This window comes from Phaenicophaeus curvirostris, chromosome Z (genome assembly GCF_032191515.1).
Source record: "Phaenicophaeus curvirostris isolate KB17595 chromosome Z, BPBGC_Pcur_1.0, whole genome shotgun sequence".
NCBI lineage: Eukaryota > Metazoa > Chordata > Aves > Cuculiformes > Cuculidae > Phaenicophaeus > Phaenicophaeus curvirostris.
Window position 1 is genome coordinate 36,252,970 of NC_091431.1, and position 27,287 is coordinate 36,280,256.

Here is a 27,287-nt window from a genome sequence, read left to right on the forward strand (position 1 = left end):
CTCCAGACCCTTCACCAGCTTCATTGCCCTCCTCTTGACACGCTCCAGCACTTCAATGTCTTTCTTTTGGTGGAGGGGCTCATAACTGAACACGGCATTCAAGGTACAGCCTCACCAGCACCAACTACAGTGTGACAATCACTTCCCTAGTCCTGCAGGCCACACTATTTCTAATAAAAGCTAGGATGCTGTTGGCCTTCTTGTTAAATTCTTAAACACCTACTTTAATAGAAAAAAAACCAACACCCAACTATGACAGTCATCAATATTTAATGCAAAAAAAACCCCTGTCAAATTAAAATACATAGTCATGCTTAAATGACAGAGATCCTCAATTCAATATTTCTTTCAGCAAATCTAAATTTTTAATAGACATACAAAAAAGCATCCATTAGTTCCATACATTTGGTAAAGGCCACAGTCTTTGGTTCTAGTAATTGTGCATTTGTGATAAAATCTGATGATTAAATTTTACTGCTTGAGTTCAAATACTAAATATTAAGACCATTTGAAAAAAATTATTCATTGTCTCCCATCGACACTTCCATTTTCCTAAGTCTATATGAGGAAGCAGTTGGACAAAACCACAGGAGATCCACAGAACGAAATGTTCAGTGCTCAGGAACCAATGTCCAACACTGTAAATGTCTTCAGTGTTCTGCTTGAGACTGGCTGTCATCTGGTCCTGGAATGAATATCTGTTAACAGTCAAAGTGCATCTAATCATTTAATTTCACCTGAAAAGAACATACTGCCTGACACTAGACTGCAATTCAAGCCAAAACCTGGAGAAAAGGCAGGTTTGTGACTTCATTTAAAAGCACGCTACTGCAAAAAATCAGTGACAGCACATAAAATACTACTGTAGGTTCACCCAGTTAATGTCATCTGAGGCAGTAACAATTCACAGGAAAATCTACACTGTTTAATTAGGCTCGAGCTGCACCTGAGCGACAAAAAGTGACTCACAGGGCTGAACTTGTATAGTCTAAGTTTTACTTTGCATATGTGTCTACTTATGATTAAAATTACTACTTTTCATATTCTGGTACCATTTCATTTCTGTAGATACAGTCTTGCCCTTACAAGATCTGTAAGCTTCCTTCACAAACACTCTACAGAAGTCTGCTCTTTTAACATCTATTTGTAAACACATCTCAAACAGCTGGTCAGTTTTCATATAACAGATATGAAACATAATAAAAAAATCACACATTAAAAATTACCTCTATAGAATAAGCTATCTGATAAGGGAGAAGATTGTGGAGAAGAACCGAAGGCCATAAATGAACAACATATGGAAAATCCCATTGATCTTCCGCACATGATGAAGATGTCAATGTGTCTTTTACAGGAACAATATTGATGATAAGTGAGTGGTTAGTTGACCTCACAGACTGGCATTTCCTTTGTAATAAACTGTCAACATTTTTCATAATTTCATCAAATGTAATTCCTTCACACATATCATATTCTCTATCTGCTCCACTTTCATTGGCTAGTGGTTGCAAACTCAGTACGGATCTGTAAATGAAAACATTTTTTAGACACTCAATATGAGACTGAATTGTTCAATTATAAAAAAAGTACTATGCAAAACAAACATTCTAGTACTATTTGAATGTTGGAAGACTTCTGATAGTAATTCAGTGCCTGCCTTCATCTTGCTTAAAGGACAAAGTAAAAAGCGGTCTGGATTGCAAAAGTTCACGGAACTGCACCTGAGAGAGCTGCTTGTTCCGTATTTCCACATAATTCCCTTGGAAAAAAGGGACTGTTGGAGATTCTCATGAAGAAGCTAATGAACTTCCTTATAAGTGCTGTTGTATTCCTGTTCTAAGCAAAAAGTCTGGTTAAAAAATTCACTCCTATCTCAGATCTGCAGAAAGTGCCCTTCTTTCCAGTACAAAGCATGAAGTTCATAGATTGTTTACGTATATGGCTTCTGTAAGGCAACTTTTTGTAATCCAACCAAGCTGCTTGTAAGCTGCTCTTTGACTGAAAATTTTTATCAGTAAATATTTTCTGACTGCCTAGAAGGAATCACCCATTTATCTGTGCAATGAATCAGAATGTCACTAAACCTTATTAAATAAAATACAGCAAATTGCAATTTATTTAATGAAAAGCTATCACTTTAAAAAATGGGGAAAGTTTTGGGGGGAAAACAGAAGGAAAAAGTCTCTGTACTTACAATAAACAATCAAAGCAAACATATCTGCCTAGAAGTTGGTGACAGTTCAGCTAAATCGTACAAACAAACTCACTGCAGTTTTAGGTGGTTATTAGCTTGGCTTGAAGGTGCTTACACCATAGCTATGTGGGGAGCCTATTGTTTCTAAGGTTGGCAAGCCTTTTTCTATAGCTGTGATAGGAATTTAAACAAATTAATTTCTATTTTTCACTTCCGAATCACGTTAAAAGCAGAAGCCCTTAAAAAAAAAAAAGCTGTAATACATCACTAAGAAGAGAAGTCTGTAATGTGTGGATAATAATCACTGTGTCCTAGAACCTAATCTAGCGTGTTTGGTAAAGTGGATTTCAAAAGATTTACAGTTCAAGCATTACACACTATTCTGTTTAACTCAGACTAGATGCTCAGAGAAGTTTCTACCCGACAATGATAGTACAGTATTAATTATTAATTATCAGTATTAGGTAGTAAAGGCAAACAATTTTATTGTACTCATATAATTAAACACAAAGAATTAACAACTTATATGTGTGTTCCATGTTAAAAAAAAAAAATGCAATAATGTACCTGTAAGAGGACAGTGGTATGTTGAATTCATTTGCTGGTGAAGCAGTTCCTAAACATCTTCCTTCCTCAAAAATATTTAATGGGATTGAAAAATGATTCCTTATCTACATGAAATAAAAATACAGCCACATACATTAGGAAAAACTGGAAAGACAGTGTTTTGAGCCTAATAGAGCACAGAACGAGAACTCCCTCATTGTTCACGTTATCTGTTTACTATTCAAGGTCAGTTATTTAAAAAAAACCGTCTAATAGCAGCAAATCCCCTTAAATGCTTTGGTTGTGCAGTTGAATGCTCTCCTTTAATTATGGAATTAACAGCTGTAAAATTCTTCTCAAGGAGAAACATAAAGCCCTGTAAAACCAAAGACAAGTAAACCTGAACTACAGCAACAACATTCCGAAGAACCTTCTCATAAATAAATACATATATATATATATGTATGTAAAAGGACATGGGGGGTCAAAATCCATATGGCAGAAAACACAAGGGAAATCAAACACTTTAAGGGTAAGCTACCCACGCTCTTTACAATTTTGGGGTTATATAGTTGTCTTGTTCTTTGCAAAGAGTTGGTTTGGGTTTTTTTTCTTTTCAGGTTTAATTTAAAACCATTATTGGCTGTAGAAGAAAAAACTAAAATTTAATTGAGGTAAGAATAAAACAGTAAATCTCTACTAACCAAGTCATAAATCACTGGGCAAAAACCAGCAAGTCAAACGCAACAGGGACACTACCACTACAGCATACTCATACCTGGCCACCTCCTGGTACTTGTAAACTACATAACGTCTGTCAAAAATACTACTGAATCAAAAAATATACATGCTTGAAGGGCTCACTCCCCAGCTGACTCGTTAACAAATTCGAAATTTATGTAACAATTGTACAGCATGAAGAAAAAAGAAATAATCTTATAGGCAGATAATCTTGCAGAATCAAGGCAAGTTTAAGAGAGCAATGCAAATAATTCTAAAAGATTAAAGTTTGAGATAGTACCAGAATATATTACTGATTAATTATCCTGATCTAAAATCTGGTACATTTCTACCCTCATCCCATCTTCTGTCTTTGCCACTTCAAAAAAGCTATTTACTTTTAAAATCTCCTCTAAATTACAATATACAACAAATGAATATTTAAGATTTTTTAGATGTTTATTTAAAGACAACAGAATCATTTTCATTCATTAGCAAATTAAAACAATGAAATTATAATACATAGAAATATAATAACCTGAATGGGAGAACGTATCGTTATCATCTTGCTTCCTTCAACAGTATCGATTTGGCAGACAATGGACCTTTCAACACCTGATTCCTCATGTCTCACTCTGTAAATACATCGACCAACTTTTGTCAACGGAATCTTCTCCACAGTGGAATGATTATGTGGACCTAGAATTTGCAATATGAGAAATTAAAGACTCAAAAGAAGCATCAAGATCGATTTGAAAGACAGAAATATTAATTCAATGGAATTTTCAGTATCATTCAATCTATTACAAAAAATAAATCTGAAGAAAAAAAGTACAATTATCACTTCTAATATTCCAGTCTCGCAGCACTACTAAGGAAACAGCAAAGATTCTATTTTCACCACAGGAAAAAAAGAGTGAGTCAGTGACTCAAATGTTTATATGGGTTTTGCCACTACAAATAAAATTAGTGCCTAAAGAGAAATGTTTACACATGTAATGTTTACAAGGTGTAATGGCTTACTAACAAGGTACTGCTTATATAAAGTGTGAAAACAATTCAAATAATAAATCATTATGGGTAAGCCCAACTGAAGTATCAGTTTTGGAAAACTGACAATTGTTACAACAAAACCAGCGTAAATTGTTAACACTTATCCATTAAAACCAGCTGAATTTTACTTTTAGCTTTAACTGTGTTTTTCTTCAAGTTATTTAAAACAATCTTTTCTTAAAAACATCCTTCTTGAGGGTAACTTCTTAGCGGACACACATATAAACAGGCCTCAGAATTCTACAAAAAAAATTACTTCGGGCAGCTTAATTCTGCATTAGCATGTGAACAGAAACAAAAATATTTATTGCAGTAAAATTACGAAATAAAGATTAGTTACCTAAATAATTTATAACAATAGAAAACGTATGCTACAAAAACTAAAGCATGATACATGTAACTTTTAGCTGTAAAGATTAATGCAGGATTTCAAATACCGCCATACATGTAGAATCCAAAGAAATGCATCTTTCATATTATGTAGTTCTCCAATACTTACTGACTTACAGAAGATGCAGTATTATGCATAATACAGTATTTACAGAAACAGAAGATGTATGGAGTTTTAAAACTTACAGATCTGAATGTAAAACCTCTTGCTACTCAGAGTTGTCATTGCTGTGAACTGATCGCTCTCATTTTTAGTTCTGACAAATTCCATATTTAAATTCTCTCCATCTCGTAAACGAAATGTTTTTATTCCTAATTCAACATTCAGGACACTAAAGGAATCACTAGGGAAGACAGTGATGGGAAGTCCTAAAGAGTTTATTATTACAAATGGTGCTCGGTCTTTTTTGAAGATGTCTGAGGTTTGAGTAGCTGCTTCAGCAAATGCCTAGAAAACAAAGATTAGACACAAAATACAAATACAGTGAATAAAACTTCATCAAGATGATCTTTGCAAACATTCATTTAACAATTCTGACACTGCACAGTCACATATTCTCTCTTACCGTGCCCAAGTTACTCAACATTTGCAGTCCACATTTGGATAGTGTAATGTTCAGCTGGTCTTTTGAGGTAACATTTATTACTGTTTTATATTCTGGAACTTTGTAGTTCTCTTCTTCTGCATCTGATTCAACCAACGCTTTCTTAGCCTTCTTTTTCATCTGAAAGGAAATTTTTGAAGAATTCTTATTTAACTACTCCTTCTGCAGAAGCAAGTTTCACTTCAAGACTCTTCCTATCTTGCATGTCCTGCCATGGTCATAGTTTTGGGGTTTATTTGTTCATGTTTTTATTCAAAAAGGAAGAGAGAAAAAAGGCAGCAAGAGGCAAAAGATCTATTTCAGACATCAATGAAACTTCAATAACAGTAACTAATTTAATCACTAGTCAGAAATAAAGAGCATACACTTATATACTAACTGCTAACATATAAGGTAAATGCCTCATGAAAACATTCATCATACCATGTCTAATAAGACTGTGTAAAAGCTATTACACGTAATTGATTTCCTACTCTTAAAACTCCAAACTTAAACTTTGTATGTTGCCAAACTAAATACTTATTTTGAATGTATTTTGTTTCTTTGCAGGAAAAATAATAAAAATCACATGTAATATATTTTCTGGCCCTCAACATTTCTGGAAATCATATATTTCCAAATGTTATACTTCAAATCTGGGCAAGAAGATATAAAGTTTGACTCACTATCACTATATTATCTGCATTAAGTCTCTGGAAAATTCTTAGGAATATTTTTAACAGTCATTTCTTAATTGCAATGTCTTAGTCCATAATTTCTACCCTTCTGAGTAGAAGTTGTTTGATCACCACAGACTTAGGGAAAGAATGATTCATCCATTCTCAGTAAACTAACAGGTTAATAATACTCCAAAACAATGCAATAAAACAGTTAAGAATGAAGAAGGAAAGAAAACCAACCTCTCTTTCCTTGAATATATGGTTATCTACTTTGAGATCAGAATCTAGACTATTTCCTTGTAAAAGATGAAATGGAAGTGGTAAGAACTATTCCCATGGTGGACTTTGTGCTAGTACATAACCAGTTTTTCCAATATTTTTTGCTACAGACACTTCCATGGAACAAGATGAGTGGTCTTCTATCTTTCCAAAGTCACTGAACGCTTCATTAACACATGACATAACTTTAGAAAAATAAAGCCATTCTGATTATCTAGTGCAACTGGAATCAAATCTTCCTGCCACCTGAAAGACACTTGTTTAAAAAGATCTGTGATAGGCGCAAGACCTGTTTTCATTCACTAATTGGTCAAAAAGGCTCAATAACCAAGAAAAAGGAATAAAACTGTTAATTAGTCTCAGAAATGAAAGGTGCAGAGCATTTGTTTTTTTCTAAAGTACTAAAATAGAAAATTATAGTTCAGCTTTGGAAAACATACCTTGATTTCAAGAATCCATGGTTTGAATAAATCTGTTTTTTCAACCTCTAGTGGTTCAAGCAAAGGTTCCCATACCCCGAACATCTCATTAAAATAGTGTACCTATTGAAATGCAAAAGTTAAGAAAAAAATTAGGAAATTAGACACAACTTTTAAATCAAAAAGAACTCTACAGATGTTGAAAGACTTAAAATTCTGATTTACAAGTATTATATTACTGAAATAATTAATAAAAATTTATATTCAGATTTCACTTTCAACTTCCACCATAAGATGAAGCAAATGCATTAGAAAAATAAATGAGGTTGCTAAGTCTGTACTGCAAAAACTGGTTCATTCCCGAATGAGTGGTATAAGGTGTGCCACTTAAAATGTAATTCTGCCTTAAACTGTAGGCAGTGGAAGTCTAAAGTACTACAAATAAAGAAGACACAACCTACAACAACCACTGAATTTTAGGTCACTAATATGCAAATACCAGACAGTTTGAACATTTTATGTACAATACTAGTACCACATGTACATTATGGAAATGACACGAGTAGATTCTACTGTAATCTTAAATTAAGATTGTCAAAGATGTTTAACCAGTTGCTACTCCAAAATTTAATATTGATGCAACAGGCCTTTGGGAACTCACATCAACTGTAAACATGAGGTCGTATAACACCAATTAATGCCATTAACACATAACATCCAACGCATTAGATTATCATTTTAACTACCTTAGCACTTCATTCAGTATCTGCAGGAGTTTACTCACCAAATACATGGATTATTTTTCTTTTATTGTCTAAATAACATAAGCTTTCTTAAGACACTATACTTGTTCTTTTTCTTACGTATGATTCCTCACCTCTAGCTCAAGACGAGAACGTAAGTTGATTAGAGTACTCCAATTTTTTACTTCTCCAAGAAATGAGGACTTGGCTAAAAGCATTGGTACAGTTCGGTGCCCAACACCAGCTTCAAGCGTGAGAAAAACAGATTCTATATTCATTTTCAATGACTCTCCCGTGGGAATCAGTTCAGTGGCTGGATTTGTATCTTTATTTTCATTTGACTCCTCAAGAAACCACATTTTGAGATTTTTTATATCTTTCTTGTTCCACAAGTCTGGAGGAATTTGACTTATCTCTTCTTCTGCTGTTTCTGCAGTTTGATAAAAGGCTGATGTAATAGTAATTACTGTGTTTATGATTATTGGTGAAACCTACAAGTAAGAAATTGGAACAAATGCAAATGAGAAACTGTTCCAGGAAGGAGTCAGCAACTTCCAGATACAAAATTCTAATGAATTGTTATGCTACCAGAACAATTCTGTTCTCTGCAGGGCTCTTATGTTTGCAAACTCTTTCCTTCCCACAAGCTACAGCCCAGCCCATTCAGATTTTCAACCTCTGCCTTTCTTCCAGATCGAAGATTTCTAAATTACGTCATCCAACACTATCTAAACACCTTGAAAATTTTCTCTGTACATCAGGTCATTTTATAAAACACAGATTCCAAACGCAAAAGTAACATGATTGCCAATTTTTCATTTTGGGTTTTTTTTTTTCACACGCTAAACAGGTAGATGACCTCATGAAGAACAGAAACAATTCCCCACTTAGAATCATAGAATCACCAGGTTGGAAGAGACCCACCGGATCATAGAGTCCAACCATTCCTATCAAACACTAAACCATGCCCCTTAGCACCTCGTCCACCCATGCCTTAAACACCTCCAGGGAAGGTGGCTCAACCACCTCCCTGGGCAGCCTGTTCCAGTGCCCAATGACCCTTTCTGTGAAGAATTTTTTCCTAATGTCCAGCCTAAACCTCCCCTGGCAGAGCTTGAGGCCATTCCCTCTTGTCCTGTCCCCTGTCACCTGGGAGAAGAGGCCAGCACTCTCCTCTCTACAACCTCCTTTCAGGTAGTTGTAGAGAGCAATGAGGTTTCCCCTCAGCCTCCTCTTGTCCAGGCTAAACAACCCCAGCTCTCTCAGCCGCCCCTCGTAAGACCTGTTCTCCAGCCCCTTCACCAGCTTTGTCGCTCTTCTCTGGACTCGCTCCAGAGCCTCAACATCCTTCTTGTGGTGAGGGGCCCTGAACTGAACACAGGATTCAAGGAGTGGTCTCACCAGTGCCGAGTACGGAGGGAGAATAACCTCCCTGGACCTGCTGGTCACGATGTTTCTGATAAAAGCCAAGATGCCATTGGCCTTCTTGGCCACCTGGGCACACTGCTGGCTCATATTCAGGCGGCTGTCAACCAACACCCCCAGGTCCCTCTCCTCCAGGCAGCTTTCTCAGTCATGCCTGATGGTGGTTTTTTTTTTTGAAGAAACATATCCTACAAACAACTTCAAAGCCTTCTAAGCAGGAAGGAGTAGAGAACTAAAAATATGATAAAAGTCCACCTACTTTTATTGTTAGAGACTTAATCATTAGATCAGCTGTCTGTGGATTAGCACCTGACTGTTTCATTTCAAAGAAGAAGTCACATGGCTGTAATACCTATGCAAAAGAGTAAAAACGCATATTAAGTAGAGGAAAAAAAATCTTTTTAAAATCATATACTTTTAAACACCACACAAAAAAAGTCACCATTATTTGCTTCTTCAAAATTAAGAGTAATCTGAAGACTAATGACATGTTCAAATGTAAAGGAAAAAGAAGTACCAGAATGGCTGAGGCGATTATTCTCGATCATTAAATATTCAAACATTAGCTACAGTAAAATGCATTACACTTCAGTAATACCATTCTTTTGGTAAAGTCAGCAGGGGTCTTCACATCATCATGTCTGTGACTTCCGAGAAGAATCAGACTTTTCAGTTAAAGGCCAAGACAACAACAACAGTTACAGATTTCCTGAATAAATATTGTTTGAATCACAGTCTCTGAGATCCAGCTTTATTTTACAATCAGTGCTTACACATTCACTCTCACTTTTTGATTCTGCTGCCAGAACACAAACAGGCAATTTAATATAATGGATCTATGGACCTCAACACCAATGAACTTACCCTAAGTAACCTATTTCATAGCATCTACTTCCCATTCTGTCTGTGACCCTTTGCTATTTGCTTACATAGCTATTTAATCTGAAGTTTCAAACTGAAAGTATTCAAAATTTACTACACTGTACATGAAATAACATACAATCAAAATTGTATTTATTTTATTTATTTTGGGTTATAAGAGATTATTAATATACTGCTCTTAATTTCAGCTTCTCATAGATAGCCACATATCAAGATTGCACTTCTTGGCACACCAGACAAAACAGAATAAAACCAACAAAATAAGTTAGCCACAAAATTTTACTCATGTCTGTAATGCACAGTCTAATGATAAAAGCTTCAGAATTAACTTGCATTCTAGTAGTTACACCACACCTTTTAAATACAAACTGGATGTCTGCAAACTCACCGTAGTAATATTCCCTTTCCTTTTTTCTGGAAGAAATGGACAAGCTTTCACTTGTATCTCTTTAACAGCGGCTGTCATGCTATACTTGTCAGGACTATTTTTAATGAAGACCTCACACTGTGTTGTAACCACCAATGCAGGAGCATCACTTCTTGTTAAATCAGCTACAAACACAATCTCTGGATTTTTAACAATGATGTTCATTTCCATTGTAGTTACAGGCTGTACAGGTGCTTCAAAAATATAAATTAGATTAGATTAACTGGTCAAAGATTGAATTGTCATTATTTACATCTGTCTTAAAACTTACAGAGAAGATTTAAAGATTTAGCAATAAAATCTAGCATAACTGGTGTCAGAAAACCTGTAGATCCTTGCAACTAGCTTATTTCTAGGCTCTTCACTAGAGATACTAAACTATTAAAGCTTTAATTACTTTCAGGTACAACAGAAGATTGCATTTTGGCAAAGGAACTTTGTGGAAATGTAAGCAGTATCACCACTGTTATTACCTCTGATACTAGCAAATTTATCAGTTTTACTAAAAATTTACATCAACCAGCTATGATAGGATGTTATGAAAACCCTGACCACATTTTCTGCTCTCTGCAGGTGTAAAACGCACATTTTTCCACAGAACAATAATGCAGCATTTACTATTGCTTGATGATACTATTCACAGTACCAATATACTCCTGCGTAAGACTTCCTAATTTGTTTAGATTTTGTTCATCTACTAAATTATCACAGAAGACCTAGCTGAGGTGGACACAACTAAGATATTCAGAGCACAGGAAACCAAAAACAGAAAAAAGGGACTTGGTTTGCAGACCTGATGTGAATTACCTGCAGTTTGGAAGCATAAAGCACCCATTTCCTGCTCTGATGCTGTAACATACTTATTTCTGATGTCAGGTATAGGGTCCTACACTAGAAAGATCAAAGCAGGCACTCAAGCTATGTTTCCTGATGTAGGGAGAAATGCACATCAGTAGGCAAATGAAATGACAACATTGTTAGGCAGCAATGTCTGAATTAATTTTTAAGCATTATATAATATGCTCCATCATTTTGAAGAAGCATAAAAATTATGATGGTATTAATTATCATTGCAAACTTTGCTGAGACTGTAAGATAGACAAACAAATCTAGAGAGTGCCAGCTGTAATTGTTCTTTCCCATTTTATTTCAGAAGTCCATTTTTATGCATTTCCTTTGTCTGGTAAGACAAAGGTTCCTTTGCAAATAAAGACCAAGGGACATGAACCATTTTCCATGATGCAAGTAAAGAAACATCAATGGTTAAAGAAGTTGTTCTATACACACAATCACAGGAAATACTATAAAAGCAGTATTATGATTTTTAAAATAGCATTAAAATACCAAAGTTAAATGGGTATTTAAATACAAATTTTTCAATAGTTCCAGTATATACCTTGCTCCTTCAAAGGTAATGACTGTTTGAGATTTCTCTGTGCAGCAGCACTTTCTGCATTAGCCTTTAGGAATATATCTGCAACAGTAAGTAGAAACTCCATGCTCGCACAAAGGTATATCTCTTGAACAACAACGTCAAGAGCAGTGCCATCTCTTCCTTGCTTATAGCTTATATCCACCATAACTTTCTTTTCAAATCCATGTTTCATTTCCACCATCCTGAAAGACCATTAACGTGACATTTAAAAAGACAACAAACCCCAGCCACAACTACTTAAAACACTCAAGATTCTCACTCCATCTGCAATACACTAACAAGAGTAAATTTAAGAAGTAACGTCAAAAGATTTAAAACATGACCAATAAAAACATTAACAAAAATTCTATAAAACCTCAAATATTTGGACTCCCACGCATTGGCAACTAAAGGTGATCATAATTTTAACAAGTCAAACCATCACAATTACTTGTTTACAGAATCGAAAGCATCACACTTTATTGAAGTTTGTTACTCTTAATGAAAAAAAGTAAATCTTGTCTCCCTTAACCAGTGGTAAGGCTGAAAACGAAATTTGCTTCTGAATACAATTATTAGTTTCATATTTAAGGTTTGCTTCTAGTATTTATGTTGATGTCTCCAAATACATGGACAAAAGGCAAATAAAACACAAGTCTAGAGTAACATGTACTTTAACAATGATTAACAACTGTAGTTTTAACTGAATACTAAGATGGAAAGATATGGAACTCTGTCAGATTCCAATAAATAGTAGCTCATGTCAAAATGCAGACCTTGGTGTAGCCTTCTGGATTGACTGTCTTTTATCATCTAATGTACAGTTTGCCAGCTTGACTGAAGCATTCATTGAACCATCCGATAACATTTTGACTGCGGCTGACATCAAAACTAACTTAAACTCTGCAAGCTTCAAAAGGTCATCTCTCTGATCCAAATTTGTAACCTGTTTAAATCAAATGAAAATAGGTTTGTAGATTTGCTTACAGGTAATTGAAATAAAACACAGTAATGATATACAGCTTTATTCTAACAGGTAATATTTCTAACAAGCATAACTTTAATGAACCCACTGGTAAAAAAAAAAAACAAAAATAAATAATACACAGTGAAAACTGAAAAAGGTAAAGCTGTAGTATCCTACCAGCTTGTTAAAATAAGCTTACATTAGTGAGAAGGACACAATGTTTAAAAGAACGTAGAACTGTCATATGAAATTTTGGTTCCTTTGCATAAGCAAAAATACCAAGTAAGTAATTAATTTTTGTCTCTTTAGACTACATAGTGGTTAGTCAGGTACTAGAAAACCATTCAAAACAAAATAACAGACTATAAGTTCACAACAAAACGTTACCAAACTTTTAGTTAGAAATTTGTTGAGTTTTTTAAATTTAAACCAAAAAGAATAAAAATGCATTACTATTGTAATATAAATTTACAATCTCTCCCCACAGTTTTATGTGTCTGTCCACACGTGTGTGAAACTAAAGAATGTGTGGCATTTCTTCGCACTTTTTCTTCCTAAACTGTATTTTAAAATAAGATAAGAGCTCAGCAACTTTTCAGTCAGATCACAAAAGATGCCATGTATTACGTGCTGCTACAGGTCATTCTTTCCTTCAATATCTACCATATAACTTAGTTACTTAACTTAGTTATATATACTTAGTTATATAACTTAGTTATATGGTAGCTGACTTCCATTTCCATCATGTTTGTGACTATTGCTAGAAATCACTTTCTCTACTCATAAATTAAACTACTCCTATTCAGAATTTCCAGAACTCTAGGGAGCCTTAAAGCTGTTTCTTCCTCTTTGTAAACGAAATTATATTTACCTGTTTTGAATTTGGACTATACAATACTAACTTTAGAGAGTCAAATCTGAAGTCCAGTTTTAGTGTCGTTTTTATCTTCACAGGTGAATGTAATTCCACTACTGCTGATGTCACAACAGTTACACCTTTCAGAAATAAGAAAAACTTTAATATGAAAGGAAGTTACGCGAGTGCAATTAAGAAAAAGAATCCATGCTTAGAATACATTTATCGTGCTCTTTGTAGTAACTTTTGGCAAAATCATAGAACGTTTGAAATAATAAAATACTCTGCTTATATAGTCTATGTCTACGGGGCCAGATGGGGTTCATGCAAGGGTATTGAAGGGCCTGGAGGATGTGCTGGCCAAACCCCTTTCCATCATATTCCAACAGTCCTGGAAGACTGGGGAAGTCCCACTGGACTGGAGGCTGGCTGATGTTGTGCCCATCTACAAGAAGGGTCGCAGGGAGGACCCAGGAAACTATAGGCCTGTCAGTCTGACCTCAATGCCAGGGAAAGTCATGGAACAGGTGATCTTGAGTGCTACCATGAAGCACATGCAAGAGAACTGGGTGATCAACACGGGTTCACAAAAGGCAGGTCTTGCCAAACTAACCTGATCGCCTTCTATGACAAAGTGACTCGGCTGCTGGATGAGGGAAAGGCTGTGGATGTGGTCTTCCTGGACTTCAGTAAAGCCTTTGACACAGTTTCTCACAGCATTCTGCTTGAGAAACTGTCAGCCTCTGGCCTGGACAGGCACACACTCTCCTGGGTGGAAAACTGGTTGGATGGCTGGGCCCAGAGAGTGGTGGTAAATGGTGTGAAATCCAGCTGGAGGCCAGTGACAAGTGGGGTTCCCCAGGGCTCAGTGCTGGGTCCAGCCCTGTTCAATGTCTTTATTAATGACCTGGATGAAGGCATTGAGGGCACCCTTAGCAAGTTTGCAGACGACATTAAGCTGGGTGGAAGTGTTGATCTGCCGGAGGGCAGGGAGGCTCTGCAAAGGGATCTGAACAGGCTGGACCGCTGGGCAGAGTCCAATGGCATGAGGTTTAACACGGCCAAATGCCGGGTCCTGCACTTGGGGCACAACAACCCTATGCTGTGCTACAGACTAGGAGAAGTCTGTCTAGAAAGCTGCCTGGAGGAGAGGGACCTGGGGGTGTTGGTTGACAGCCGCCTGAATATGAGCCAGCAGTGTGCCCAGGTGGCCAAGAAGGCCAATGGCATCTTGGCTTTTATCAGAAACGGCGTGACCAGCAGGTCCAGGGAGGTTATTCTCCCTCTGTACTCGGCACTGGTGAGACCGCTCCGCGAATCCTGTGTTCAGTTCTGGGCCCCTCACCACAAGAAGGATGTTGAGGCTCTGGAGAGAGTCCAGAGAAGAGCGACAAAGCTGGTGAAGGGGCTGGAGAACAGGCCTTATGAGGAAAGGCTGAGAGAGCTGGGGTTGTTTAGCCTGGACAAGAGGAGGCTGAGGGGAAACCTCATTGCTCTCTACAACTACCTGAAAGGAGGTTGTAGAGAGGAGAGTGCTGGCCTCTTCTCCCAGGTGACAGGGGACAGGACAAGAGGGAATGGCCTCAAGCTCTGCCAGGGGAGGTTTAGGCTGGACATTAGGAAAAAATTCTTCACAGAAAGGGTCATTGGGCACTGGAACAGGCTGCCCAGGGAGGTGGTTGAGCCACCTTCCCTGGAGGTGTTTAAGGCATGGGTGGATGAGGTACTAAGGGGCATGGTTTAGTGTTTGATAGGAATGGTTGGACTCGATGATCCGGTGGGTCTCTTCCAACCTGGTTATTCTACGATCCTATGATTCTATGTGCATTTTTTACCATCTTTATGACACAAATGTACCACTTCCCTTGATGTTATAGGATACTGAGTGTAAGAACGTTACAAATAATACAAGTTTGTCCCATCTTGCCACATTTTTGCTATTTTTCTACATTTAATAGAAGAGCTGGAGAAAAGATTCTGTTCTTAACCTTGTTCTTTCAGTGTGTTCTGAACAGTTTATGGGCAATCATGCCTACTGAATAGGAACAACTTTTAGGGATCTAAAACTAAACAACAACAGAACACAGGAAATAGTAAAATAGCAACTTTCCAAATTTGGGATGTTACCAAATCCAACTGACAGACTTCCAGGTACTTACCACATTATTGTCAGTAGAACAAGACCGTCCTTACACTAACACATCCTGCACCAAAACTCATTACAATAGCCCATTTGCGCCTATTCATTATCATTATTGTTACGTATAGTTCACACCACAATGTCAAGATAACAGAGGCATACTGTTGAAAACAACTTAATCTGGCATCCTTTCACAAAGAAACAAACAACAGTTTCTATTAGAAACAAACTGCCAGTCATACCTAAAAATGCAAGACCACACAATTTGAGGAAACATTACCTGCAGATTGCTGTGAAGTACTATGCATAACACTGCTATGGCTAGTCATGTCTTTCGGTTCTGGTAAAGATGTGGATGAAGCAGAGCTTCCACCTATATTTTCATTCAGTGTCCTCAATATTGTGGTAATGTCTTCCTGACTGAGAATTAGCTTAGAAAAGGATTGTTATTAAACTCAGAACAATTCCATTCATGAATCTTTTGGTAGCTAAAACGTAAGTTTACAAATAAACAGATAAACCAAATTAATCTCAGATACTAGAGTCAGATATCAGAGTCTCTGTTCTCTGTACCAATCTCTCTGTTCAGGAAACAGAAGAGTCACATCCATACATCCTCTTACAGTAAATTCTAGAAGTCATTCACACATTAGTTTGGTTTTGTCCATAAATTTCTTTACAAAGCTACAATTTAGAAATCAAATGTTAAAGGTCATACATGTATAGATTGACTTACTGCTGCTCAGAACAGTTATCTGCTTATAGTCACAAAGTAGTTTACAGTAATTTTACTAGTTCTATTTAAAAATTTCACATACTCATTTTCCTCAAAGAACTGACACGCTTTGTATATTTTTATGCTAAATTTAAATGAGCACAAGCATTAACTCATATGCAGGCTTGTCACAGATATGAATTCAAGACATGATGGCGCTGTTAATGGACAGATCAATAAAACTCAACTTTTTCCAATCCTCTGTTGAAAGATACTGATAGATAAAAGTCAACTGTAAAAGCATACTGATTTCTAATCAGCAACAGTAACATTCAGTACAAAGCGTGCTCACTGTATCACCAATGAAATATAGACCTTAATAGTAAGATATAAAGCTATTCACTTCCCTTTTCACCAATAAACAAAGTCCCCTCTATCTATATGTGTTGTAATCAAACAATATCCAAACTAAGGAACTTGGGCATTTATGGACATAAAAATGCTTCAATTCTGCATGCAACTTTAGCAGCTGCTTTCAGAAATGACTGCTTACATTCATAGGCTTGAGTCGGCCAGATATTTCAATATCAGGAACTTCATTATACCATGCAGCAGCTAAATTTCGTTCAACAGCTACTTCCAGATTGAGTGGTTGCAGCAACTGTACTTCAGTTTGCAACAAGCCCTGCTCATAGCATGATCTGCAGAAAAAAAAAAATACAGTCTGACATATTTCACTTACACATTCTAAGCAGTACAAATACATTTCTGTATTTTCCTCACTGTTTTGAATAGTACTGTAAAACAGTTTTCACACTATTCCTAGTATCTCTAGTTAAAGCCTTACTGCACCAACTAGGCAACTTTTCCTGGCAGGGAGGAGGCATGACAGGCATATACCACAGGCACACAACATAGTAACTTCCAAGTTAAGACCTCTTCCTTCTTCCACCATTGGAGAGCAACTCCTCCTTTCAGTATCCTTCAACCATGTCTGAAAATCCCCTTCCCTTTCCCCCACCAATCCCCTGCACCAAGGCCCACTCTCAAATATCACTTCATAGTTATCTGACCCGTTATCTTTCCTGCTATGTATAGCTTGAAAATCCCACCAAAACTGCCATTTAAAAATGGGCATAACCTGCCTCAAAGTAGTGAATGATGCTTAAGTATTATTCTACACGATGTTCCCTTAACAAACGTTTGCTTCTGTTCAAAGATACATAGAATACTATTTCTTCTAAGCTACACATTTCAATTGTTTTTACATATTTTTTATTAATTAGATGTTATGTTTCAAGATTAGTGTATCTGTGAACCACCAAACATTAAATAATTATTTTGATAACAACTTCTCACAGCTCTCCAATTTAAGTATACCAAAAGAACTACATGAATTTACAAAAAAAAAACCCAAACAAACAAACAAACAAAAAAATCACACATTACCTGTACAACTTCAGTTCACTCAATTTCACTGTCATAGAGTCAATAACAGGTGGAAGATTATACCGTGTTTTCGTTTTAGCGATAAAGAATTGGTTTTTCACAGTGATTAGACCAAGATCAGCCACCAGGACATTTGCAGACATTGCTGACTGTGGAACTATCACAACAGGTGCTTTAATATTGATATCCAATGCCAAACGGGAACTACGCTCTGCTAGTTCTTTTACACCAGTAGCTGCTTTCTCTGCAGCTTGAACAGTTGCCTCAGTAAGAGCTTCCTTGGCTGCTTGAAAGTTATTTATAAAAGCCTAGGAAAAGAACAAAGATCTTGGGAATTTTGTTAAGAATCACATAAAATTCAAAAACACTAAGAATCATTGGTTTTTTAATAGCAAAACACCTTAAAATACTACTTTTTCTAGGCACTTTTTCAGAACTCTTTAATAAAGCATATACCTATATGAATAAATTTCATATATATAAAAATATGAAATAAATAAATAAGTATTTGGCATCTGGTAACAGCAATGATCTTATAACATAACTTGTATGAATTAGACTTTATTTGCCTATATGGAGAATAAAAGATACATTTACTTACCAGAATTCATGGAAAAAGAATTATTTACTTATATTTCAGTGTTATAAACTATGAATAGTGTTCATATCTAAAAGCTGCCATAAGTCATTTAAAGAGGAAAAATTACCAAAAATAATACAAATATTGTTGCTTAGACACCTACTACACAATAATAAACATATAGACAAGAGAAGTAAGTATCCCAACCACCAATTCCACTCAAGTTTTACAATATTATATAATAGTTCTTATACAAACAGGCACTACCCCATAAGGGATGCTTTATTGTTTTGTAGCTCTGAGAAAGTTATCTGAATACTAATGAACCTTAACTGGAAAATTTTACTTACTAAAACAGATGCAACAAACTTGTTGACAAAAACTACTTGAATACACCCAACAGTCAGGTAAATACGATTGTCAACAACATCCATATTTGTATATGCCATGCCATCTGTAGCATTCACATATGATACCATTCTAAAGTTGAAGACTTCTTTTCCTGTGATATAAAGAGCCTTAGAAAGAAAGAAAACCAAAATCTCTTCTGTAAAAAACTTCTGCTGGAGAAACTGAATTCCAAAATAAAATGTAGTACCCCACACATCCAAGACATTTTTACTTCAATTATCTCAACAATAAATCATTAAAAACAATAATCCTTGATAACGCTGAAAATACCCAGTTGGATGAGCAGCTGGGCATCACAGTCACAGAAAATCTACGGCAGCCTAGCAATCACTAGTTGTAAGGGCAACATCGGTCTGCCTATAGAGAATAATGTTCCCAGCAAATATATGAAATGTTATTTAAAAAAAATAAAAATCACAGTTAAATATTAAAGTTCACAAAGTTAAGTTCAATTTCGCATCTATATTCCATTCAGATGTCAATAACACATGCAAATGCATACCTTTTTATACAACGCTGTCTCATCAGAATCCACAATAATGATGTTCTTTAATTTTGCAGTCACTTCTGTTGCTGCTTTCTTCATGATAACTTGGCTATCTAGACCTTTAAAAAGAAAAAACATTCAAAATCTAAAGATTCTTCTGGTTAGGAAGCTTTGTTCCTCTGTGATTGAAGTTTTGTTCCTACCTTGAATGTGAATTTCAGCTATTCTGTGTTTTTTCTCTCTAATAAAGATACGTAAACAGGATAAATCTGCACAGATATTGAGGTCAATAACATCTTCATACTTCGATTTTTTTGATGCTATGGGAAACAGAAAGTAAGAAAAATTACACTTCTTCAAGAAAGATATGTAATACTTTAGTATCCCTTCCCCAAAGTGTAGTTTGTATCAAGCCAGCACCACCAACAAAATGCCCTGGACTATCAAGTATGACACAAAAGAATTGTATATACAGGGTTGTATACACAGAAGTCCTCATAGGTGTCACAAACTGTGGCAATCAACATCAGTATTTTATTAACTGTAAGAAGTACATTTAATGTATATCTACATAGCACAATGCAAAATTATAGAGAGATTATTCAGGACTAAACAGTTTACCTCAAATAGTGGTAACATTGTTACTACATTAATACACCATTCTGTCTGGTCTGTTGATTAATCATCTGCAATCAATGGTCTTGTTGACATATGGCAGGTGACTTTTTATTAAGTATCCATAACCTATACTTTCTAAGCTTAAGTTTTAAACACGAAAACATTTAAACATCGTATATGTAATGCCATCTGCAGCATTCACTAAAGATATCACTCTAAAGTTGAGGACTTCTCTACTATAAAGGCTTCAGCCTACAGAAGAGAAGGGTCCAGGGAGATCTTACAGTGGCCTTGCAGTACTTATGAGGGGCCTACAGGAAAGATGCGCAAGGATTCTTATTCATCAAAGAGTAGTGACAGGATGAGGCGAATGATTTTAAGCTGAAAGATTGTGGATTTAGATTAGACATAAGGAAGGAATTCTTCATGATGAGGGTGGTGAGGCAGCGGAACAGGTTCCCCAGAGAAGTCATGGATGCCCAGTCCCTGGAGATGTTCAAGGTCACGATGGATGAGGCTTTGAGCAACCTATCTAGTAGAAGCTGATCCTGCCATGGCAGGGGGGGTTGGAACTAGATGATCTTTTTACAAACATTTCCAGATAAAAACTTCATTGCAAAAATACTTTTCTCATTAATTCACAGAATGGTTTGGGTTGGAAGGGACCTTAAAGATTATCTAGTTCCATCGCCCTGCCATGGGCAAGGACACTTCCCACTAGATAGGTTGCTCTTTTTTTCACCCAGCAGAGGGTATGCCTGTCCAGGCCAGTGGCAGCCAGCATCTCAAGCTTCTCAATACTATGAAACACAGTGCCAAAGGCTTTACTGAACTCAAAGTATACTACATCCACAGCTTTTCCCTCATCTATTATTAACAGGTAAGCTCATGTCAAGCTTCTCCTCAACCACCACCCCCAAGTCCTTCTATGCTGGTCTCAACCATTTTGTCCCTCATCCTGTATTGAAACCGAGCAGTGCCCCAACCCAGGTGTAGGACCTTGCACTTTCCCTTGTTGAACCTCATGGGGTTCACAAAGGCCCACTTCTACAGTTTGTCCAGGTCCATCTGCAAAATTGCTGAGCGTACACTTGATCTTGCTCTATATATCATCAATGAAAATATTAAACAGCTCTGGTCCCAATACAGACTTCTGAGGGTCCACTTGTCATGGACCTCCGTATGGACATCAAGCCATTGACCACCACTCTCTGGATGCAACCACCCAAGTAACTCCTTATCCACCAAACAGTCAACCCATCAAGTCCATGTCTCTCCAATTTAGAAAGAAGGATGTTGTGGGCTTTACAGAAGCTCATTTATGGGAGAACGCCATTAGGAACACAGTGACTGCCAGTAAGCAACCATTCAATGCAGGTTATCATAACTAAGTGAACGTGAACATGCATGTTAAAAAAAAAGAAGCTAGTATTTCTACCTCAGGGAAAGTCAACAGCTGCAACATCTACACTGTCTCATTAATTATAGTTATTCCTCACCTACACGCTTCCAGCCACAGAACAAGAACATATCCATGTGAATCCACAAATAGTATTCCAAGGACTAATATTCTTATTACCACTTAAATTAAAAAAGCCTGTTAAGTGGATAAGTAAATATAACCTAAAAAAAAAATTCTCATCTCAAAAGTCATTGACAGGCTTGCAAAAAGAGAAAAGAGTAAAGAAACTCACTTAATTTCTTAAGAACATCCTTCTTCTCTTCTGTTTTTTCATGGACTGGTTCTTCTGCAACTTTAGTTTCTTGTTTGGGTAGAAGATTATTCAGATAGTTCATAGCATTCAGCAGAGTTTCAGTATGCAAATGAATATCTAGAGATGAAAAGTTGACCTAAAAGAACAAATAGTGTTTGTTCTTTTATGTTTGTTTATCCAATATGCCTCTCTTCCCACAATGAGAAAATTACATTAAAAAAAAAAGATATCATACCTTAATTTTCTGTAGAACATTCTGATAGGCAGTTTTCAGTTCTGGTCCATTAATATCAGCCTATTCCATAAGAACAAATAATGAGAAGTTTTCAAATTTCAGAGAGAATTTATTTCAAAAACTACTACAACTTATGATAATAGGGAGCAGATAAACTTTGCACATGACACAGAGTATGTTAAGGAATAAATAAGTGAAGAAAAACTTTCAACAAATTCTCTATAATACCAAACTGTGTATGACTGGCTTACAATTCAAAAGCAAAGCCTCCTCTTTTCTCACCTTTATATACTCCAGAGTGAGAAGATCATCTTCTACGTTATCCAAAGTAGTAATTATGTAAACCGGCTTGCCATCATCATCTTAAAAAAAACCCCGAAAGAATAAAAAAAAGATTACTTTTTTTAAAAGAAAAAAATCTACAAGTTTTTCACAACTCTTTTAATTTCCTATGGACTAGAAACTAGGTTATTGTTATTATTATCTAATCACAAAACCTCTTCTGCAGACCTAAAATAGTTAGATGTCTCTACTAAATCATCAGCATTAGAACATATTTAACAAAGCACAACTATAACTAGGAGAATGACTTCTGGAATTACTTTTCCCTTCCTCCCCCACCACACAATGTCAGAAGAAAATCTTCCTCAGTTGACAAAAGAAAGCCCTACAGGCTTTTTGAAGACAAATTCACAGGGTTACTTGTGAATAGTTTTTCCATCAGGCTATAAGTACTTACCGATATACTCTGGGCACAGCAAACAAACTTCACGAAGGAAAGCATTTGCAGTCATGTCAAATGTTCTTAATTTCAGTTCAGTGCCTAACCCAACAATTTCAAGCTGCAGCACAGGTGTTTCAGTATTACTGGTAAGACGACATAATTTAATTAAGACCTAAAAACCCCAAACAAATAAAAAAAAAAACAGTAAAAAAAATCCTCTTAGTTTTTAGATAGGATTATATATTCACATACTTTGTACTGATTAATGTGTTCTGATCATTGAACTTTAAATGCCCTGGAAAAAAATAAACAGGTCAACAAGAAAAATTGCTAGAATATTGTTTGCTGCTACTGTAACAACTTTGAATATGCATACGCATAATACCAAAGTTATACTTACATCCACTACTTTTTTTTTAAAAAAAAACAACAACTCTGTAAAAGACTTTGTAATGTTCAGCCCAGTCAAAACTAGATTTTTCAGCCAGCATGAAGAGTTCACTGCTTTCATTGGAACATCATCAAACTCTCCTGGAAAGAGTTAGATTCCCAAACTGAGTATCAGGTGAGTTTTCCTACTTTTTCACCCACGCATAGCAAAGATGATGTTAAATAAACACATAGCTGAGCTACTGTTACCTGGCTTTTAACCAAAGCAAAACAAAAATAAGTATTATTCCTTTCTACATAATGCCCTCTACAAACAGGGAAAACCAAACCCAAACCAAACAAGTCATTTTAAACTAAAAAGCCAACAAACAGATAAGGTAATTTGTAAAAACACAACTGAGAAGCTATTTTCTTATGGATTGTAAGACAGTTTCCATTAGAGAATAGTGTAGAATACAGCATCTGTCTTCCCAATAGCAGTTCTTAAAAAAGCCTTGTCATCACACAAACCACAGTACATATCAATCTTATTTTACGTATTTTCTGCAAGGTGTAGTCTATACTAAGATATGCCTCAAGTTGAACACCTCACAGTGAACACCTTACAGATTCAGGCATAAGGGAAACAGCCTGTGAAAAACTGGAGTAGAAGAATAAAGTGCTTGTTACAAGATGAAACTAATGAAGTTCTCCCCACTGTCAACAGCAATAATAGGAAAATACTTGTCAAAACCTACATCTTAAGCCAAAACAAATACATAATGTGATTTTTGAGTGACAGGTGGGTAAAGGAAATTCAGTCATAAAAGGACTTGGGAAGAAAAGTGAATAAATTAAAGCATTTCAGTCATGACATGAGCAGAAGCCTAACTGTGACTTCAAAAACACAATAGTTTCAGCAAGAAATGTAGAATCAATACTTCCGTAGACATGAACAAAAGAGGGGAAAAACACAGTTCAGATGTACTTCAGAGAAAAAAAATTACTTTACCTCAGCTACTTCAAACCTTAGCTGAAATTCTGTCATATTTTTCAAAGATTCTTGTTTATGTAGTTTTTTTCGCCTTGTACTGTTAACTCGCTTGAGGGAACCAGATGAGGCTTCAAAAAATGGCATGTCTTCCACAGGACTACTTAGAGCATCATAAAATTCTTCTTCTGATTCTAAGGATTAATTCACAACATTACATATACATTTTTTTAAATAGGCAATATTTTGCAGTACTATGACCTAGAATTTTTATGTCTAAATCTATAAAAACTTACACGTGCAAGTACAGGAAGGTCACCTAGCTGATAATTAGGAACCTAAGCCTGTTTCTATAATTAGCTCTGCTCCTGCCTCCAAAATTTTTCAACACATCTAGAGCTCACATCATCATAAATAAGTTCTCATCAACTGAAGTCCTTCACCAGCATTCTCTCACTATTGGCTGTACAAAAGACAGCACAACCCATATCGTCTCTCGTGGGCACTGACAGCTTAATAGTTTGTTGGTCTAACTGCTGCTGGCAGGACAGAAGCCTCACTAAGACTAGCACTACTTTGGACCTCATTCTAGAAGAGACTCCTAACACTATCAAGCCTTTAATACACCTGTTTATTACATAAGTAAAACCAAAACAAAGACTGCACCATCTTTTAAGGCTCTTGCTTCACTTTAAAACCATAAATAGCAGAGCTAATTGGGAAAGAAGTATCCTCCTTGCAACAAAACTGAACAAATTACATTAAGAGGCATTTTCTAAGGTTTAAAAGCACCATTGAATGAGTCTGAAGACAGAAAAATAACGTGAATAATTTAAAATGAATGCACAGCTGTCTGCATTATAAACTAAAACCCAAACCTGATTCAATCTAAATCTAGTTACTACTTTCTCAAACTAATTGTTGCTAGTGTTTGCTCTCATCTCATCCTAAATTTTAAGAATTGAAAAACACTTGCTCTCTACCTTCGAGCACTTACAGGAACTCATAGAAACAAAAATATGAAGATACACAGATACATATTTCCATGCATACTGTACACACGTCGAATTTAAAACAATGAAGTAGGTGTAAAAATAACTTTGCTGATAATTTTGCTAGTGTTTGCAGACCACATTTATTAATGAGAGAGAAGAAAAAGTATTGCTCTCTATTTCTCTAGTTGAACATTCTGGCATGACAAAGGTGACTGACAATGAAATAACACTGATACATTCAATTATTTTTCAAATGTAACTACTAGATGGAACACCACTATCTAGCTAAGCTGCTTGAACATGACAATCTAGCTAAGCTGTTTGAACAGCAAGGCAGCATTAAACATTACTAATTTCTCCACAGCTTGATCTTGTAGGAGTCAAAATGATGTTTGTTTCTTACAACACAATAGTTTTACAGTTGTTTCAGTACCTCCTAATTTAAATAAATTCAGCTAAGTACAAGAGAAATCCTGCAGCACAAGAAAATAACTAAAATCATCATCAGAGGACTAAATACATATTGAAGGAAAAAGTACATAGGTACTTCTTCAGATGATCTGAGTAGATTTTTGTAGTAACATATGGAAAGAAAAAAAATAAGCAAATCAATCCTACAAAACAAGCATTTTACTGTTTTGCCTTCAAAATGGGAACAGTAAGAACATGCACACAGAATTTTACTGCTATAAGAAAATAAACAGGTATTTTGTATAGCGTGAATTACAACAAGGTGCACAGAATAAAACACTACCCAACCTTTAAAAGCTTGAAACAAAACCACAAAGTCCTTTACTCTCAGAGAAACAAATTAATTCAATGAACTCAAAAACCTGACTAGTTTATTAAATTAGACTTTAAAATAGATTGTAGTACCTGACTCAGCAAATGAATGAAGATCCAAAACAGGAAACACATCTTGTGATAAATGTGGTGCTGAGAGTACAGGGGATATTGCAGCCTGAAACAGGAAAGACCATAACTGATTGGTCATGCTCTTGCATATGCAAGTTTTACAACGTAAGGAAACTGGCCGAATTTTAAGTGCAAATCATTACAGTTAAAAAATTCTGTTACTGAAATTAAAAGCAGGGGAGAAATCAGGCCTAAATTAGTTAGAAGTAGTATGGGCTGCACATTCATCTAGCAGGGAACATGGCAAAGAGGTTCAAACATCTTCACAAGACAGACAGAAACAACAAACCATATGAAAACTCAAAACCTAGTTCCTCACAGGACTACAGTATGGTAATTTCAGAAAATAGTAAAATATCAACTATTCAGAATGAAAATCAAATTATACTAGTGGTAGGCGGTGGGGGGGGAAGAGCTAGAGAAAAGACCACCAGAGCTGCAGAACTGTTTCTAAGTTTTATAGAATTATAGAATCATTTAGGCTGGAAAAGACATGGAATCATGGCATTTAGGTTGGGAAAGACTTTTAAATCAAGACCAACCTTTAATCTAGCACTGCCAAGTCCACCATTAAACCATGTCCCTAACCACTCTCTAGGCTGAACAACCTCAGTTCCCTCAGATGCTCCTCATAAGACTTGCGCTCCAGACACTTTACTGGCTTCACTGTCTTTCTTTGCACACGCTCCACCCCTAGATGTCTTCCTTGTAGTAAGGGGCCCAAAACTGAATACAGGACCCAAGGTGGGGCCTCACCAATGCCAAGTATAGGGGCAGCATCACTTCCTTGGTCCTGCTGGCCACGCCGTTTCTGATACAGGCCAAGACGCTGTTGGCACACTGCTGGCTCATATTCAGCCAGCTGTCAGCCTATTCAGCCTATTCAGCCAGTGACCCTATTTGTAGGATGTAGTATTTGGCCTTGTTGGATCTCCTTTCTTGTATATCTGGGTAAACAGATGCTAGTACGGTCCTTAACTGTAAGATGCTGTTATCGCAAACCAGAGCAATAACTGAAATTGTGTGAAATGCCACTGTTTTTCCACTAGAGTGAACAAAAAGACAAGAATCTTCACTCTGTATGGTATCATATGACAGATCTAAATTCTCTTAGAGAAGGTACCTAAATGGTTTTATTCACAAAAGCCAAATTTCCCATCAAACCTCAGAAAACAGTCTTGATTGTCTGCATTTGTAAAGAACTCTCAGTTGTGTATTTACAACACAAGCCTTGCTCAGAGCACTAAAGTAAGGAGAGATGAGTGCATTGTCTGCATATTCATTTTCTTGAGTGTGCTCGGCTCCAGACTACATAGACAGTGGTTTTGAGGGTTTTGTTCCACATTACAGCTACTTTCAAGGCC

The 27,287-nt window shown here is 36.2% G+C and overlaps 1 protein-coding gene across 6 annotated transcripts in view; it reads right to left on the minus strand.

The window, feature by feature from the left end:
• Nucleotides 1-27,287, minus strand: part of VPS13A (vacuolar protein sorting 13 homolog A) — a 100,289-nt gene that overhangs the window by 38,507 nt on the left and 34,495 nt on the right. For all 6 annotated transcript variants that reach the window (XM_069880796.1, XM_069880795.1, XM_069880797.1 and 3 more), the window contains exons 24-47: nt 25,885-25,969; nt 24,035-24,207; nt 22,669-22,825; nt 22,212-22,291; nt 21,930-21,989; nt 21,674-21,830; nt 19,565-19,681; nt 19,377-19,480; nt 18,814-18,981; nt 17,884-18,191; nt 16,988-17,135; nt 16,000-16,150; nt 13,595-13,719; nt 12,533-12,702; nt 11,739-11,959; nt 10,304-10,536; nt 9,293-9,385; nt 7,743-8,099; nt 6,887-6,988; nt 5,470-5,628; nt 5,090-5,351; nt 3,999-4,159; nt 2,762-2,865; nt 1,227-1,524 (exon numbers count right to left, since the gene is read on the minus strand). In XM_069880796.1, the coding sequence (XP_069736897.1) occupies nt 1,227-1,524; nt 2,762-2,865; nt 3,999-4,159; nt 5,090-5,351; nt 5,470-5,628; nt 6,887-6,988; nt 7,743-8,099; nt 9,293-9,385; nt 10,304-10,536; nt 11,739-11,959; nt 12,533-12,702; nt 13,595-13,719; nt 16,000-16,150; nt 16,988-17,135; nt 17,884-18,191; nt 18,814-18,981; nt 19,377-19,480; nt 19,565-19,681; nt 21,674-21,830; nt 21,930-21,989; nt 22,212-22,291; nt 22,669-22,825; nt 24,035-24,207; nt 25,885-25,969 (3,993 nt within the window). The remainder of the gene's footprint in view (nt 1-1,226; nt 1,525-2,761; nt 2,866-3,998; nt 4,160-5,089; nt 5,352-5,469; nt 5,629-6,886; nt 6,989-7,742; nt 8,100-9,292; nt 9,386-10,303; nt 10,537-11,738; nt 11,960-12,532; nt 12,703-13,594; nt 13,720-15,999; nt 16,151-16,987; nt 17,136-17,883; nt 18,192-18,813; nt 18,982-19,376; nt 19,481-19,564; nt 19,682-21,673; nt 21,831-21,929; nt 21,990-22,211; nt 22,292-22,668; nt 22,826-24,034; nt 24,208-25,884; nt 25,970-27,287) is intronic.